The sequence below is a fragment of the Pleuronectes platessa genome, chromosome 10 (assembly GCF_947347685.1).
Source record: "Pleuronectes platessa chromosome 10, fPlePla1.1, whole genome shotgun sequence".
Taxonomy (NCBI): Eukaryota; Metazoa; Chordata; class Actinopteri; order Pleuronectiformes; family Pleuronectidae; genus Pleuronectes; species Pleuronectes platessa.
In genome coordinates, this window is record NC_070635.1 from 22139578 (window position 1) to 22156478 (window position 16901).

General features: G+C 39.2%; 1 protein-coding gene across 1 annotated transcript; it reads left to right on the forward strand.

Annotated features, from left to right (window-relative positions):
• The first annotated feature begins 1834 nt into the window (after nt 1–1834).
• LOC128449017 (proline-rich transmembrane protein 1) lies at nt 1835–16625 on the forward strand. The gene is made up of 3 exons (XM_053431965.1): nt 1835–2340; nt 3536–3763; nt 15467–16625. Exons 1-3 carry the CDS (start codon nt 2176–2178, stop codon nt 15620–15622), a joined length of 549 nt encoding a protein of 182 aa, XP_053287940.1. The 5' UTR covers nt 1835–2175; the 3' UTR covers nt 15623–16625.
• Nucleotides 16626–16901: the final 276 nt, after the last annotated feature.

Here is a 16901-nt window from a genome sequence, read left to right on the forward strand (position 1 = left end):
TATATTGCACCTTGCCATAAAACAAAACAAAAATAAAATAAAACAAAGAAACAAATAATCTAAATGAAATCTAAAGTGGGAAAAAATAGTGACCGTAACTATTTTGCCTCCAGCAAAATAGTTATAGTTAGGTATGTTATAGTTAGGTCACACAATTTTAAACACATTTATAATATTTAAAAACACTTACAAACATAAAACACCTCCTGATCTCGTACCTTTAATTCATTAAAATAAGGCAGAGACAGCGTGCATCCACGGCAACGCCGACACTGTTGCACACACGCACACAGACACAGCTTCACGCTGGGCTCTAAGGACAAACTTCAGTCAATATCTGCGGACGCCTTCTTTGTGATCTCCGTTAACATCACATAACTTCCCGCAATTTACGCTGCGCTCGCGCTTACCTTCCGCACACACCCACAGGACCGGTAGTGGGGGGGGGAGAGAGAGAGAGAGAGAGAGAGAGAGAGAGAGAGAGAGAGAGAGAGAGAGAGAGAATGAGAGAGAGAGAGAGACTGGGAGAGCTAAGGTGTCCCTAAATTAACTCCGCAGCCTCCCCGCAGCCTATAGGAGTTGCCGTCCTGTCAGGTTAATTAACACATCCGGAATGGAGAAAATGACACTGCTAAAAGTATAAAACTTTATTAAGAAGTGACCCGTTACAATAAGATCAATCTTTAAGTTGCATTTATAGGTTGTAAGTGTTTGTTAATTTCTCAAGTATTATGTTTGAAACACGGTCCTCCCATCGGCTGAGCTGTTGTCCTTCAGTATGCTCAGCAAATGATGCCTGACCACCCTGTGTTTCTGTGCAAGAGCAACAAGCATGTCATGGTGTCAAATTCTCAAGTGAAAATAAAACTTTATTAGCTGAGTTTTCTCCATTCAGTGGAACAAATCTGATGGCTGTGAGCATCTGGGTGATTCAAACACAAACCTCTTCTAGGAATAAATATATCTCATATTATAACCTGTGCGTGAAAGATAAAAGCAACATAATCTTCTGGGACCATAAGGACTTCTGTATGCATGTGATGCCTGAGCGCTGTTTGGGGTTTAGAAATGCTCTGGCTCCATCTAGTGAACACCGATGTTTTCATACTAGTCAAAACCACTGCTCCGTGGACAAGTATTCTTGATGTTTCTGTTAACCTGCAGTGCGAAGTGTGACCTCTTGTGTCAGTGGATCTGATCTCAGGTGAGATCACGTGACACATATAGGAACAGTTACAGTTAAATCCGTTGTATGGTGGTTTCCTATGGTGGTTTCTCTGTTCGCCTCGGCAGCCTGCCCTTTGTGAGGCCCCAGCTTCCTGCCCCTCCCTCTTGATTTTTTCAATCGGAGATCATCAAGTTCGCCCTCAGTAGCGAGAATTTGACCGGAAACCAGACTAATTTCCTTATAAAAGCCTGAGAAAGAAATTTAAAATGGTCTCAATATGTATGAAATGTATAAGAGCTAATACATTCACAATTTGCTTATGTTCTTTTCTTACAAAACGCACATAATGATTACAATTTAATGGTAAATCTCCAAGCTACTTGAGATATATTCAGCTGTTTTAAACCGCTTTATATTATCGCTCATTTAAAATTAGTACCTCCCCTCGTTATTTTACGTCTTTGTTATTTGATGCTTTTTATGATTCCTGTCATTGTTTTAACTTAGTGTTTGTTTTATAAATAAAGATGTTTTATAAATGAAATAGCCCTACCATAATAAGGTTACTGTTTTCAACAATCTTGTCTTGGGTTGATTTTAGATTGAGAGAGAGACAGAGAGAGAAGAGAGAGAGAGAGAGAGAGAGAGAGAGAGAGAGAGAGAGAGAGAGAGAGAGAGAGAGAGAGAGAGACAGACTATAAAGACTATATAGACTATACATTAGTTATTTTTCCAAGATGAATCATTCACTATTATTTTGAAAGTGTTGACAGGAACACGTGTTCTCTGTACGTTACTTGACTCACTTCACGAGTAAACTTCTTACTTTGTCTTGCTACTCTACGTAACGGAGGGAAACTAGCGGCGGTGGACTTTAGTCTCCCAACGCCTTTTAAACGGAATAAAATAACGTGGACCGTGCGGCGACATTCTTCTTCTTCTTCTCCTGAAAGACAGAGAACCAGCAGTTGTAAAATGGACCCCAGAAATCTCCCACGGCTCTTGCGATGAACTACGGCGGTGAGAAGTCCCCCATGGGCCAGGTGCCTCCTCCGGCCTACATCGCCAGCCCCTACCCGGGCTACCCGCCTCAGCCCGGCATGGGATACCCGCCTCAGCCCGGCATGGGATACCCGCCTCAGCCCGGCATGGGATACCCAGCACAGCCGCAGGTACACATCCCTAATACGAAATATAGCATGTCCATTTGGACATTAGTGTCCCCTGCACTAATTCCTATCTGTATAACTTAAAACAGTTATTTTTACATTACTCCAAATGTTTGCCTCTATAATAAGGTATACTTCACTTTTTAGTGAAGTATACCCATCTATATTACACATACCGTTTTTCATACTCATTCATATTGTATACCATAACTGCCAATATTCTTCTCAGGTTATATAAGGATATATATGTTTGTTTATTTCAATATTTCCTTTTACATCATTTATACATATAGTATACATCCGTGTGCAATCATCCTGTTCCACTGAATTTTACTTAAAGTACATTTCTCTACAAATAATATTTCCATCTGTAGTGAAAGGTGTATGTTCTGTACATATTCTCTTTCAGTGCCTATTTTAGTTTTGTTTTGTTTTTTCTTTTGTCTACCTCATTCTGCTGCTGTGAAGTTCTTCCGTATAGGATCAACAAATCTTATCTTTTTAAAACAGTCCTTGTTGGAACTTTTCTTTTTTTCTTTTTATATTCTTTGTATCATGTTTTTTTTTTATGGGGGGGGAGAGGCCACTTCTCAGAACAAATTATTCCGTTAAATCATAAACAATAGCAAGATAATAAAAAGTGTTTGTCACAGTTTGTGTTTAAGTGAAGGATCCGCAACAATTGCTGTAACATTGACCTAATGGCCTGTTCGATGCCAGGCTAACCACACCACCATTGTCACTACTATTTCACTACTAAACTCCAGACTGAGATTTTCAGTTCAGTTTCACTTCCTCTGAATTTAACCACGTGTCATTTTATGTTTGCCAGTTCTGATGGGATTATTTCCTCATCAGGACAAACAGTTTTTTTTTTTACTTCGAAGCCTTCCTCATTTCCCCCTTATTTTACAGGAAATATTAGTAACAATTTAGCACTCGATATATATGACTATGTTTCCCCCTTGTGTTGCTTCTGTCTTGTGCTGCTGTTTCAATTGGGAATTCCTTCTTTGTAGGATAAATAAAGGTACCTTATCTTAACTCATCACTGGGATTGCATTATCTATTAGATAATAGATATATATCAATATAACGTATATTGAACAATATTGATGATAAATATGTTTAGATAATTATTGATGTTGTTTTATGGCTCAGCCCTATTGGAATTGTGTTTCTTGACTGTGGCCTGCAGGGGTTCGGACCTCCACCACCATATGGGAATCAAGCATACGGAAATCAGCCACATCCCATGCAGGAGTACCCAGCACACCCGGCCACTGTCACCGTACACCAGCCCGTTGTGTACGTGACTCGGAGTCCGCTGGCCGAGCCTGTCTCCGACTACATGTGTTACTCCATATTCACCTTGATGTGCTGCTGCCTGCCACTCGGCATTGCTGCCCTCATCTACTCTATCTCAGTGAGTTTGATTCACTCGTCTTCACATGCATGCTCATGATTAAATTCTAATTTATTTGTGTAACACCAAATCAAAACATATGTTATCTCAAGACACTTTAAGGCTGAGCCCTTGTAAAATGATATAGTGGAACTCAACAGTTCCCACTATGAGAAAGCAGTTGGCATCAGTGGAAAGAAACAGAACTCCCATGTAAGGAGAAGAAACCACCAATAGAACAAGACCCGAGTGTGGGCGGGGCGAGTCGGGGGGAGAGGGGGATAGAGATACACCAGGAGCGCTTGTGTATCTGTAGGGTTTAATACTGGTTTGGCCTAAACAGCCTCCATTTTACATTCCAAACAACCTCAGTTATTTGTGGCGTGCGTGTGTGCTGTTTGGGTACGCAAGAGTTAGGTATAGTAGGTCTTTGAGGAAGAGATGGCACATGTTGACAACAAAAGGTGAGATAGACATTCGGTGGTCCTTAATCTTGTTATAGATCAGATGTACCCAGCCATGTTTTTAATAACCACATGTTCGCCCTTGCTCTGTCATCGATTATTTCATAATTGTGTTGATCTGTTTGATTTCTTTATTTTACTCAGTTTTAATCTATTTATCTGATGCCTCTTTTTGTGAAATGTATATAGAGGGGACTGTAGTAGTATTTAAGCAATTGCACATTTTCTCATTTTGTTGCAAACATTTAAAAAAAATTGTCGTCACAGGGTCATGGTTCCTGCTTTCCAGGGAAAATTTAGAAAACTAACTATGTAATAGAAAGAATGACTGCTGTATTGTTAAACTCCAATCCAAAGTTAGGCAACATCATTTATCAGTAAGACATGGAATGTAGTATTTACTCTTCAGAAAGCTTCATGAGGACATAGAAGGTTTCTCTACTAACATAATCATCACTTGAGTTTATAATTAATTCAGCAGTTTATATAAAAGCAGTTGTAGGTCTGTTTTGTGTTCAAAACATTGATTATTGAGTTTGTTTTTCCTCTGTGACCCACTGGAATTCTTTGGGGTAAAGAAAGTACATCTTGTTTGAGAGGAAGAGTTGGCTGATTGTTTCCATGAGGTTGATTTGAAACCTCAGAGTGGAAAACTACCCCCAGAGTGGGACTGACCACACTCCCTTCTGAGTCAAAGCTAAATTCTAAATTTGCACATGGAAAGAAGCTTTAAAGTTGTCATGAAACACCTCTGGTGATGCATGTAGGTCAACTGAGTGATGTCACACATATTCACAGTTTGGTTCAATAACAGTAGATTGACACTTCGGTATCACCGCATTGTTCTGAACCTAATCAGATTATATGAATACCATAATAGTATTTTCTAGGGACGGGAATCGGCAGGGACCTACCGATACGATACTGTCACGATACTTAGGTGGCGATGCGATATGTATTTCGATTCTGTGTGTATTGCGATTCTGTAACTATTACGATTCGATATTACAATTTCTTGCGATTTCTTTTGGTTATTTTTTTTTTTTTTTAAATACTGGACCATGGAAAACAGTTGAATCATACCTTCAAATACAACACAGTCAAATTCACTTAGAGCTTTACAAGTTTTATTTCAAATATCAACATTAACTTAATGACTGCCGGGCAGCTAATAGAGAATATAAATAAAAATGTGCCCTACCATTGTATAGTCCCTGTCAACTGCACACAAACTGACAGATTAAGAAATGTATACCACTTAGGCTACTTTTAAACAGTAACTAAAAGGTAAATTAAATCAAATGAATAAAGTTTACTTAAAATATAGACTTTGAAATCAACAAAAAGTAGGCTATGCAAAGCTAGTGATTGGGTATGTTTAGATTCTTGTGCAAAAACAAGAGTTGGTCAACATGCTCTGGGTGAGGTTACTCCTCCCCCCATATATCGCTCCCCCCCCCCCCCCCATATAAACCAATAAATTTTTTTTTTTTAAAAAGGAAAAAATAAAAACTGAATCGATTTCCCCCCCATCCCTAGTATTTTCTGATAAAAGCTTTACTATGTCAAAACTAACGGGTAGTATTATAAAACAGAGGTTCCAAATCTATGACTGTACCATTACTTCAAATGGAACATATTCAGCTGATACGATATAAAAAGTTTTACAGAGCTGTGATATAAGCACCTGTATGGTTATTGGTGCTGTTGCTACACATGCAGCTCCAGATGACTGCAATGGGTATCTTTAAAAACATGGACTTCAGAACGTACAAAGTTATGTAAGATAGAGTCAACAAACTTGAATCACTAGGTTTATATTAACATCTGATCCAGGCCTGGTTCCCTTTAAAGGAGGACCATCTACATTTCTATATCACAAGTCTTTTTTATGAGTATACTGAATGATCTGTGATAATCAAAAATCGAATGAACCTGATTATTGTTCCCGAAAGGTTGTTTACATCTTTGGCAATCTTGTTTGCTGCCAGCAGTTTCTGTTTGCACTGTTACCATGGACGTGCAGACACTTAATTAAGTAACTATCAGGCAAGAGCTGAAGTTATAATTATAATTAGATTTGTGTGGTATCTAAACGGAGCTATATTTGGTTAACATCACTGTCACTGCAGATTTCAGCTGTATGTGTGTGGAGTCTGGTTTCTGGTTTCATTGCAGTGTGGCCTGTGGATCAAGAGGTTTGGCACAGGGGCATTCTGCTTTTCGGAGGGGGGGGCTTTCGCTTTATATGTACATACAAATACACACATAATATTTCATTGTACAATACCAATTTTGCTGAAATACGAAGAAGAAATTCCCAGAGAACTAAAGCTGTAAACTGTGCAAGGAAACATCAAACTTGCATTTTAAAGATGTTATGGTACGTCTGTCACAATTAAACTTTTGTTGGACAAGATATGATCCCAGAAAATTTTGATCAATAAAAAATTTGCATAATTTTAAACCATATTATACCACCGATATTATGATATTATAGCATAATCCTGCATAATCTTTTGTGTTAGGTTAGCATGCAGCGTTTCACTTTAGGATTGTGTGTGTGTTTCTGTGTGTGTCTCTCTTCTCACACACAACTTGATGATGACATGTATTTAGTTAGTAATGGATGATGTTGGATCATGAATCCGGATCGTTCCTGTCACTTTAATTATGATATCCTGGTTGTGCGCGTCTCGTGTTCTGCTTCTGTTCTGATCCTGAAAGATATTTCTTTAATATTTGTGAATATATTTATGAACATCGATCAATCTGTGTGACTGATAACAATAATATGCCTCAGTTTTAATGATGGTCTTATAGTCTTCGGAGGGGGGGGGGGGGGGGATTTCAAAAGATGAACCTTGTTTGTATGATTTGAAATTATGTTAAATATAGGCATAAAACATCAACTATCAACCCTTTTTAATGATAACTGAAAAGTACTGGTGTTGGTGTTGGCAATGGTCGTCTGTGCTTTCTGGCAGTACAAAAAAAACGTGTCATTGCGTCAACTGTGCTGAAGCCTTTGCTTGGGGCGGCTGTGGCTGAGGGGTAGAGTGGTCGTCCTCCAACCTGAAGGTCGGCGGTTCAATCCCCAGTCTGAACCATCTGCATGCCGAAGTGTCCTTGGGCAAGATGCTGAACCCTGAATGGCCCCCCCAAAGAATAACAAAGTGCTGCGAATAGATGCACTGTATGAATGTGTGTTTGAATCGGTGAATGTGAAACTGTAATGTAAAGCGCTTTGAGTGGTCATCAAGACTAGAAAAGCAATATATAAATTCAAATCCATTTACCAAATCCATTTGACTAGAACATGCCATATCCTGTGATGTAATCATGATGAAGATCCCACATAGTAGTATACTGCTGCATGTATCTCTGCAGCTCACCACAGGGAATTATCTGATGCTTTACTGCAGAGACTATATCTTTATACGCTTATGGAGTCATGGCCGTCGAACAGACGAGATCAAACATGTCCTCTCAAAAGGTTGGTTTACCTTCAGCTTTAGCCTATTCATGTAAAACCCAGTGGAAAACCCCAGTATGACTAAATCTCTTGCTGTATTTACTTAACGGCTGTGATAGTGTGCTTTCTCTAGCTTTCCTTTTTTTTCTACATGGTTACTCAACCTGAACACTCCTATCCTATTTCACTGCAGCAAATCACATGCTCTGAAGTTTCGCAACAATGTGTTATCCCAAATTTTCATAAATCTTCACATCGCCAAATAATAACTCCCTCAGGGCGACTGCTCTCCTCCTCTCCAGCTCTTAAACATCGGCCATAACCTTTCCCTCTTTGCTTTCCGTGAACATATCCTGTGTACTTTTGATTAGTCACTTCCTAATCATCTGTTACTTTCCCCTGCATCAGACCTCATGACGACAATTCATTACACGACAAAGAGCCTCCACCTTAACATTGCCTTGTAGGGTCAAATATTGGAATAGGGCTCTTAAACACACATGGAAACATTTCACAGATCAAATAATTTTTTCTCTGCAGAACATTTGCATTCCTTTGAGCACACTCTTTGTGATATTGTAGCTGCATGAATGACAAACAGATGAATTCCCTTCTGTTGAGGAATATTTGTTGATGATCAGTACAGCGCCCGTCATTTTCCTCGTGTGCTTCCTGGAAGTTAGACGTGTCTCTATCCCTCCTTCTGCCCGTCCCTCGGTTATAATAATGTGTCTTGCAAACACGAAAGTTGAGTCCAATAAGTGTGAGGGACATGTATGTGTTACATTGCATGTGCCATAGTACCCACTCGTATCTTCACTGCAGTTCTCCCTCACTGGCTTTTCGGTTTTACGCAACCATTTCACTGAAATGCCTGCTTCTATTAACAGCATTATAAATATCATGAATGGTGATCACGATGTTGTCACAAGGATCTAATAAGCCTTGCAGTATAGACAGCCTCGCTTGAGTCCCCTTAGAAACTGAAATAGAAATATTGTCAAAAAGGAGTAAGTGCTTGTAAGTACTTCATTCTTCTCCTGAGTTGCTTTGTGAGAGATTTGGGAAGACAGGAGGGACAAAGAGGGAGTTGGAAGGACAAGTGTTTAAGGGACACTCATGAGACAGCCATGGTTAGGGTTGGGTGTGTCTCAAACTGTGTGTGTGTGTTCCTGCATTTTTTCACAGAGTTTATTACTGGAAAGCTAAATAAAAGAGGAGGCAGAGACGGGAATGAGATCAAGTGGAAATAACAAACAAGGAGACGGGGTGTGGCGGAGAGAGATAGGGATGACTGCTTGAATCTGTTCCACTTAACATCTTCTGTGTGGCATTTCAAGCACAACGGAGCAGTGATTTAGCCTCTTGTGAAACAAACTCAGTGTTGATTTCATGTACACATTCTTTCTTTCCTGCTAAGTAAAACAGTATTTTACTCTATAAATGTGTAGATAATGAGAATTAGTCTCCTGTTAGATGCAGGATGAGATGTGGAGAGTTACAATGCGGAACACAAGAAGTGTCCACACAATGAATTTTTGTCAGTGATCTGTTGCCAAGCCACTCCTCTCTCGATGGCAGCGTCAACAAACGGTTCTTTGTTTCGTCACATCTAAGCTCGCTATGACAGTGGATTAACCTCCAGACATTAACTGGAGGGGTCTGTACAGTGAGACGTCATAATGGGCTACTTCCTGTCAACAGATCCCCTCTACTGCAATAGTGAGAACTTCCTTATCAAAATACATGGGAATTACTTATAATACATTATAAATTAAATTATTCACTATCTGAATCAGAATCAGAATGTATTTATTGCCAAGTAGGTTTACACCTACGAGGAATTTGCTCTGGTTATTGGTGCATACAATTAACATAGAACATAAAAACATACAAACACAATAAATACAACACACATAAGAAAAGCAATAAAAAGAAACAATATATATTTACTCACTATTTACTTCTTGTTTACTCCCTTTTTCTAATATTTATACAAAGTAACATTTATTTAGACATAAACATATCTAAATAAAATATATATAATAGATAAAAGATATAAAAAGTGAAGTAAAAAGTGAAATGCAAGACAGTGAACAGTGTCAGATTGCAATATGCAATGTAAGGCAGTATAATATAATATAATATAATGTGTTAATTTAACACATCCTTGAGGTGTGGGGGCGGAATAAAAATGTGTTTTACTTGAAAAATATTTTTCAACTACTGCTTACTGCAAGCCTACATGTCACTAGTTGCTAAATCTAGGTTAAATTATTTGAGATCATAGAATTGATAAGCTCAGACATTATCGGTTCAAAACCATGAGACAAATGATTTACTGTTTAATTTAGCTGCATAAAAGATATCTTGCTGACGTTGGGCTCTATTTGGATCATATGAGGACAGATCCTCTTGCATTATTTGAAAGACTGAAAAGAAGCCTGCGGAGCCAGCTGCAAGAGGGTTTTACTCTGTCCCTAATTCAATTAGATGTGCAAACGTTTTTGAAAAAATAAAGACATACTGTTTTCAATTAATTTCTTTAGTTGGTTAAGCAGTTGGTCAGACAAAAGGTCCATGTTAGAATAAAAGTGAAATAAAAACATATGTAAAATTAATTCATTTAAAAGTGCAGCACAAAAATACAAAATCCAATTATCAAGCTTTACAAGTACACATGGATTGATAACACGTATAGACAAATATAGATACAGTAATAGTAGTAGCAGCAGTAGATACTGTAAGGGTAGTATTTAGATAATCGGTACATACCTAGGCTTGTGTTGTTATTGCAAATGAGCGAGGCTTGTTAAACAAATTGGAAATGTAATTTAAGTTTAACTTTTGAAAGAAAATTAAAGTCCGCACCTAAAATTCTACCCCCACAAGGCAGCTATATATCGAATAAGCTGTTGACACTGATCATATCTAACTGCTGCTTTGCCATGAAGGAACATGTGAGAGCTCCTCATTAACCTGAATGAGCAAAACATGTTGATTATCAAATTTTCCATCAGCAGATTTATTTTAATCTCTCAGTAGCACACTGATGGGATTTCTTAATCCCGCCTGGATGACAAGATTGAACACTTAAATCAGAACTTCTCATCTCTCATCACAAGTCCAAATGATACCATTAGAAAATGGGTTTTTCTTGCATGATGTTACACTGTCGGTTTTAGGAATCCGAGTCCCAGTGGACAGAGCTGTGTGTGTTAATCCACTGAGCTGCAGAGAATTATGTGAAGACAGACACCTGTTGCCTGCCAGTCAAAATGGCAGAAAGCTTGTGGAGAATTCGGCATCACAGAGGGTCATAAAGGATGTCAATGGACATAATACGTTAACATGCAAGTTAAATATTGTATAAAGCAAAGATCGCCGATCCTAATTGATCCTAAGACAAGAAATATGTATTTTAGATATAACTGAATGTATTCTGTCTTACAGTCAAATGCATTAGGAAAGACTAAATAAACGCATTCAGTAGCTGTGACCACATTGAATGCAAATATTTGTTCAACTTGATTTTCCCTAGGTCAATATGACTAATGAACTAACTGACTCCTTTTATTTTCTGTAAAAAAATTATGTAATTTGAATTCTGCAAGCGACTATCATTCGATAATTATCACAATAAATAGTGTTATTATATCTTTTAAATTTAGGGACCGATCTTTTCTCCTGTGTGAATGCTGTGTTTTTAAATATTTTATATGGCATACTGCGCCAATATATATATACGGGGGTTAGGGTTTTATATATATATATATATATATTGAACCTATTGATGGGGTTAGGGTTTCAATTTATTGTGCAGTCCAGCTGACTGTAATAAACTTCATATACATTTTATGTGATGGCTAATAGTTTAGCTAATATTTTAGCAGAAATTTAACAACCCTAGCATTCATGTGGAGACAAGGACTTAATACATTTACATCCCAATAAGTTGGCTGCTGAATGCTCCACTATATCCACTCGCTAGTTGTTAACAATTTGACGATGTGACGTTCAATACTGGTAGATGGTGCATAGCTGGTATCAGAGATTTGTCACTAAAAACAGTTGCCGCTTGAACTACAAACAAGATTGACCGCTGCAAGCAAGAAAACAGAGAGCTGAAGAACACTGCATTTAAATTAAATAGTCTATTGACCCGTGCAGCTTTAAATCAACAGAGGCAATCCACTCTAGCTACCTCGCGATGAATCACAGTGACGCTGATCTGTGATGGTCAGTGTATCTGCATTTCCAGTTTCTCAGACGTGTCTTTTTTCTCTCTTGGGGGCAAGCACCAGGCACAAGCTTGTACCCTTGTACCCCTGGGTGGGCTTCACCCCGGGAAGTCAGACTGTAATAAATCCCAGATGTGGCATTTTAAAGACCTACCTAGTGGCCCTTTGAAGTAAAATATCAGAGCTCACATTATAAAGGCAGGCTTCCCTTTAAACTGGCAGCAGCTTTGAGGCTACGTCTGTTTAGCCATGGACAAACAACAACAGCCACTGAAAATGTGAGTGAAAAAATATCCACACAACTCGATGGGTAAAGGTCTTTTGTGTAAAAACAGGTACATGTGTGTCAACCAGAGGTACACAGAGCAGTGTCACAGAGTGGAATGCATTGCCAGTGTTGACCTTGCCGTCAGCCAATCAGATACAGGCCCCAAGCTGAATCCCATCGTGGGAGTGAAGGTTAGGAATGATGGAATGTTTGGTTGAGGTGTCAAGTCTTTAAACTGCAGATTTTTATAATACATTTTTGTGTAGCTGTTGTTTTCATGGGTGCTTGGTGGGGGAGCAAACCTGGAAAGTTACAAATTGGAGAGGGGTAGAGTTTTCTGTTCATGCTCGAAAAGGAAAAAATACAGCCCGACCCGAATTCAACAGACAAATCGTTTTTTTTTAGTGTAATCCAAAGCCTGATTAGGTTAATATGAGCTGCACTGAGATTGTGTTTCTGCGTCCCTGAGACGTAGTGATGTAAGTGTTTCTGCTGGCAACAATTAAACGCTGCGGCCTGCCAGGACAAAAAAAAGCAGTGTAATATCACAACAAACCAATAAACAAGGTTTACGCTACAAACACTCCCTCCTAACTCCCGCTCTGGCCTGCGCTTACTTCACAACAATAAACAACAACACTAATCCGAAGTTATTAGGGCTAGTACAGTAGTGAAGGGATTGCTTTGTGTTAGATTCCCTCTGGAATTGGCTGGCCTGCCCCCACTGCAAAAACAGTAATCCTTGTGTGTTAAAAACAAATCCAGATGAAGTGACAAGTATCCACACTCAAGTGAGGGGGCTGCAGGTTTAACAGCAGCTATCCTCTTAAATTAAAGGGATAGCTCATCCAGAAATCCAAAGAAAATTCACTCGTTATCACTCGCACCTATGCTGATGGAAGGCTTGGTGAAGTGTTTAATGAACCACATTTAGTCATTAAGATAGATTAAGTCAGGGGTGTCCAAACTACGCTCCAGGAAAAAAAAAAAAAAACTAACAATTAAGTAGCACTTAAATGGCACTTACTTATAGCACTTTATAGTTTTGCTATATTTTGGAAGAACTTGTACTTTCTTTATTCTTGTTGTTCTGGGTTTGTACTCTTGAATGCACTTATTATAAGTCGCTTTGGATAAAAGCGTCAGCTAAATGAAATGTAACGTTATGGACTATGGCCCACTGTATTGTACTTATCAGTTAAGGCCGCCACGCCCCGCTCCAGGGCAGGGGAGCGTGGCGGCGTGAGTGGCCCAGACCTTCGTATTTTTTTCTGTATGTGGCCCTCGGGATAAAAAGTTTGGACACCCCTGGTTTAAGTCAATGTGGAGCTGTGGTTAAACTGAGTCAGGCTATCGTAGGGAATTCGGAGAGATCTATTCTATGAGAGAGACAGACTGAAGAAGTACTCTGCTCACTGACACTGTGTCTGAGAAAGACTCCGCAGGCTTTTGAAATCTGTTCCATCCTCTTTCATCAGTTCTTTTCCCTTCTGCTCTCTCTGCGATTTTCTCACAAATATAAGGCTCCATCGCTATCCACAGTGACAAGGAAAATGACCAGGGAGAGAACTACAGACAGACACACTGACAGGCATGAAGATAGACGGACATATTTAAGCAGCAGCAAGATATACATTTTCATATGGCTTTATCACCGTAACCATTAGAACCTTTTGATTTATATCATATGATATTATCAACACATGTTTTGGTTTTTCAGAGCACACTGCGAGAAGAACCTTTTAACTAAAATTCTATGTCCTGGAGTAATAACCCTTTTACATATTTGGCAATCGCATCGTGCAAAATACAAACTAACTTTGGTAAAACAGTATCCCAGTAAATTAGTTGCAACTGTAGTGTTTTTATCCTCCCATAACCATCTGACAATATAAGAGCGTTTGGCTGCTTGTCAAGGTGATAGTTTGCCTGGATGATTGTAGACGACTTACTTCCCAATTGCTCGGTCAGCTGACTCATTTTATTTCCTCTGTAGCAGCAGAACATGTTGCAGCAGCCTTCAGAGTAATAACTGCTGGTTACTAACTCTCAATGGGTCGCTCAAGACGAAACTAAAACTCCTCACTAGTCAAGGGCAAGATTTAGGCTTCAAACATCCTTAAAAAACAATATTACCCATTCATTTAATTAAGATTCATGTTGCTGCAGTATTACACTGTCCATTTGTTTCATCTTCAAGGAGTGAACTGTTATGAGTCTGAAATCTAGGAGGAGAATAACATTGCATCAATTTGGCCCAATTTGAGGGGTGGTAGTTATATGGTTATATTTGATGATAGGTATAACGCAGTAATAGTTATTAGTGAACATTTGTCAAAGTAAAAAAAAAAAGCCCCCTTGATGTAGATGTAACTAGTACTTGATAGTACCGGGTTGGACCCACTTTTGCCTTTAGAACTGCCTTAATTCTTCGTAGCATAGATTCAACAATGCGTAGCATTTAAACAATGCTCAATTGGTACTATGGGGCCCAAAGTGTGCCAAGAAAAGACCCCCCACACCATTACACCACCATGGGTCCATGCTTTCATGTTTATGCCAAATTCTGACCCTACCATCTGAATGTCGCAGCTGAAATCAAGACTCATCAGACCAGGCCACGTTTTTCCAATCTTCTATTGTCCAAATTTGGTGACAATCCCAGTAGATCATCAGGTTTTGAAATACTCAGACCAGCCCGTCTGGCACCAAGAACCATGCCACGTTCAAAGTCCCTTAAATCCCCTTTCTTCCCAATTCTGATGCTCGGTTTGAACTTCAGCAAGTCGTAATCACCACGTCTAGATTCCTTAATCCATTGAGTTGCTGCCATGTGATTGGCTGATTAGCTATTTGTGTTAACAAGCAATTGAGCACGTGTGCCTAATAAAGTGGCCGGTGAGTGTGTGTGTGTGTATATATGTATATATATATATATACATTTTATACACAACCTGAGAGAGACTTGTTACCTTTGGACAGAGCCCGGCTTAACATGTCCTCCTCCTGTTCCGTCTGAATCTTATTGCTAAGCTATCTCTGTTCTGGCTGTTGCTTTCATTAACATTATTAACGTTAGAGATGTTACAAAACAATGAATCATATGACGTCGTTGCTCTGCAGATGAGGCCCTATCACAACTACTTTGATTATATAATGTTCATTTGTGGTACAGCAATCGAATCTTTACATCTGTGAACATAAGGTTGATTTAAAAATTATTTTGTTATATCTGCCTCAGTCATTTACGTTTTAAATATTTGCTCTCCCCCTCAGACTCGTGAAGCCAACCACTCCGGTGACCAGCTTGCAGCGGAGCGGAGCAGCAAGTTGGCCCGGACACTGAACCATGTGGGCCTGGGACTCGGTCTTGCGTTCGTCATCCTCATGGCTGTCTACCTGGTGGTTATTGCGACTGTCATCTCCAATTAAATCAGCTTGAAATTTGTTCCCATATTTCTTGTCCCCATAATCAGTCTACACCAGGTTGTCGAACCACGTCAGGAACATGACCATCAGAAAGGGCTTATATTTTCTAACACGATTTGAAGATCATCTTTTTTCCTAAAAGGCTTTTGAAGAGTTTCAGATTTTTTCTTTGTAATTGGCCATTTGTTTTAAAGAGAAGCCTCAGAAGCCTTTTACATTGTAATTACGTTGTCATTACGTTCCAACAATGCAGAGTAAACACTTCAGCTTTACTGTATTCACATTCCATCGACAATTCTTTTTGTTTGTGATTTGTTCTTTCTGTTATCACATATAAATATGCTATGTGGTCATTCTTCCACTTTAACGCCCCAAGTTTATGTCTCGGTTCCATGTTGCTCTTCCACACATGCAGACTTCATGTTTTATTCAAAGAAAGTTTTACATTTTGTGTTCAAATTGCAAATGTTTATTCATTGTGCGGTTTTAAAGAGATTTGTCTGGTTGTGTAATGGGGGGGGGGCACGGCTGCCTTTTCAAATTATTTGTTGGCTGTAAATATGCACTAACACCCTTTAACCCGCTTAGAAGTTTGCTTTGCTAGAATCGCAAAAAGAAACGAGCAAAGTAATGCCTTAAAAATCACTCAAAAAAGGAGGGGTTTGAAGCACACCCTGATCAAGTGAAGAAAATAATGTCTGTGTGTCATCAGATAGTCTCTGAGCTTAACGTGCGCACCACACAGGAAAGGCCTCCTCTTTATTCCAACTGAACAGGAACTCACAGCTTCTCTCAATATCAGCAGAAACTTGGCAGACACAGCCAGTTTATATATCAGGGGCTGAGGTTCTGTGTTTGAAAGTTGTGGTTTGTTATGTCTCACTGGTTGGGTGTTGTTTTGTCAACCAATGTCTGTTTGTGCTTTTCTTAACCATAGCTGAAAAAAAGATTTTACTTTGTACCAGATTTCTTTATAAATAAAAGTGAAGTATGTTGAGAGAAACAATCCCTTGTGCCGTGGTCTGTTGTGATGATGAGCAGTGCCAGATCCTAACAAGGTTTCTCACAATACGTCAGAACATTTATGGTGCTGCTGGGAAAGTGCGTGTCAGAGAACAGGCTCGCTCACATGACTTCCTGTAAAGAACAGGCCCTGAAGAAATATATCCATCACACTCTTCCTCTCTCACCCTGCTCACTCCTTTTCCCTACACCCCTCTTCTCCTTCCTCGTCTTCAAGTTACGGTGTAATTTCCGACTTGCCTTTTCTATCACAGCCTTC

What these genes read in the sequence shown, in the direction of transcription:
- LOC128449017 (XM_053431965.1), top strand. Translation starts at nt 2,176, where the DNA reads ATGAACTACGGCGGTGAGAAGTCCCCCATGGGCCAGGTGCCTCCTCCG. An exon ending in GATACCCAGCACAGCCGCAG is followed by an intron (nt 2,341 to 3,535) that starts GTACACATCCCT and finishes TGTGGCCTGCAG; the next exon opens with GGGTTCGGACCTCCACCACC. An exon ending in CCCTCATCTACTCTATCTCA is followed by an intron (nt 3,764 to 15,466) that starts GTGAGTTTGATT and finishes TCTCCCCCTCAG; the next exon opens with ACTCGTGAAGCCAACCACTC.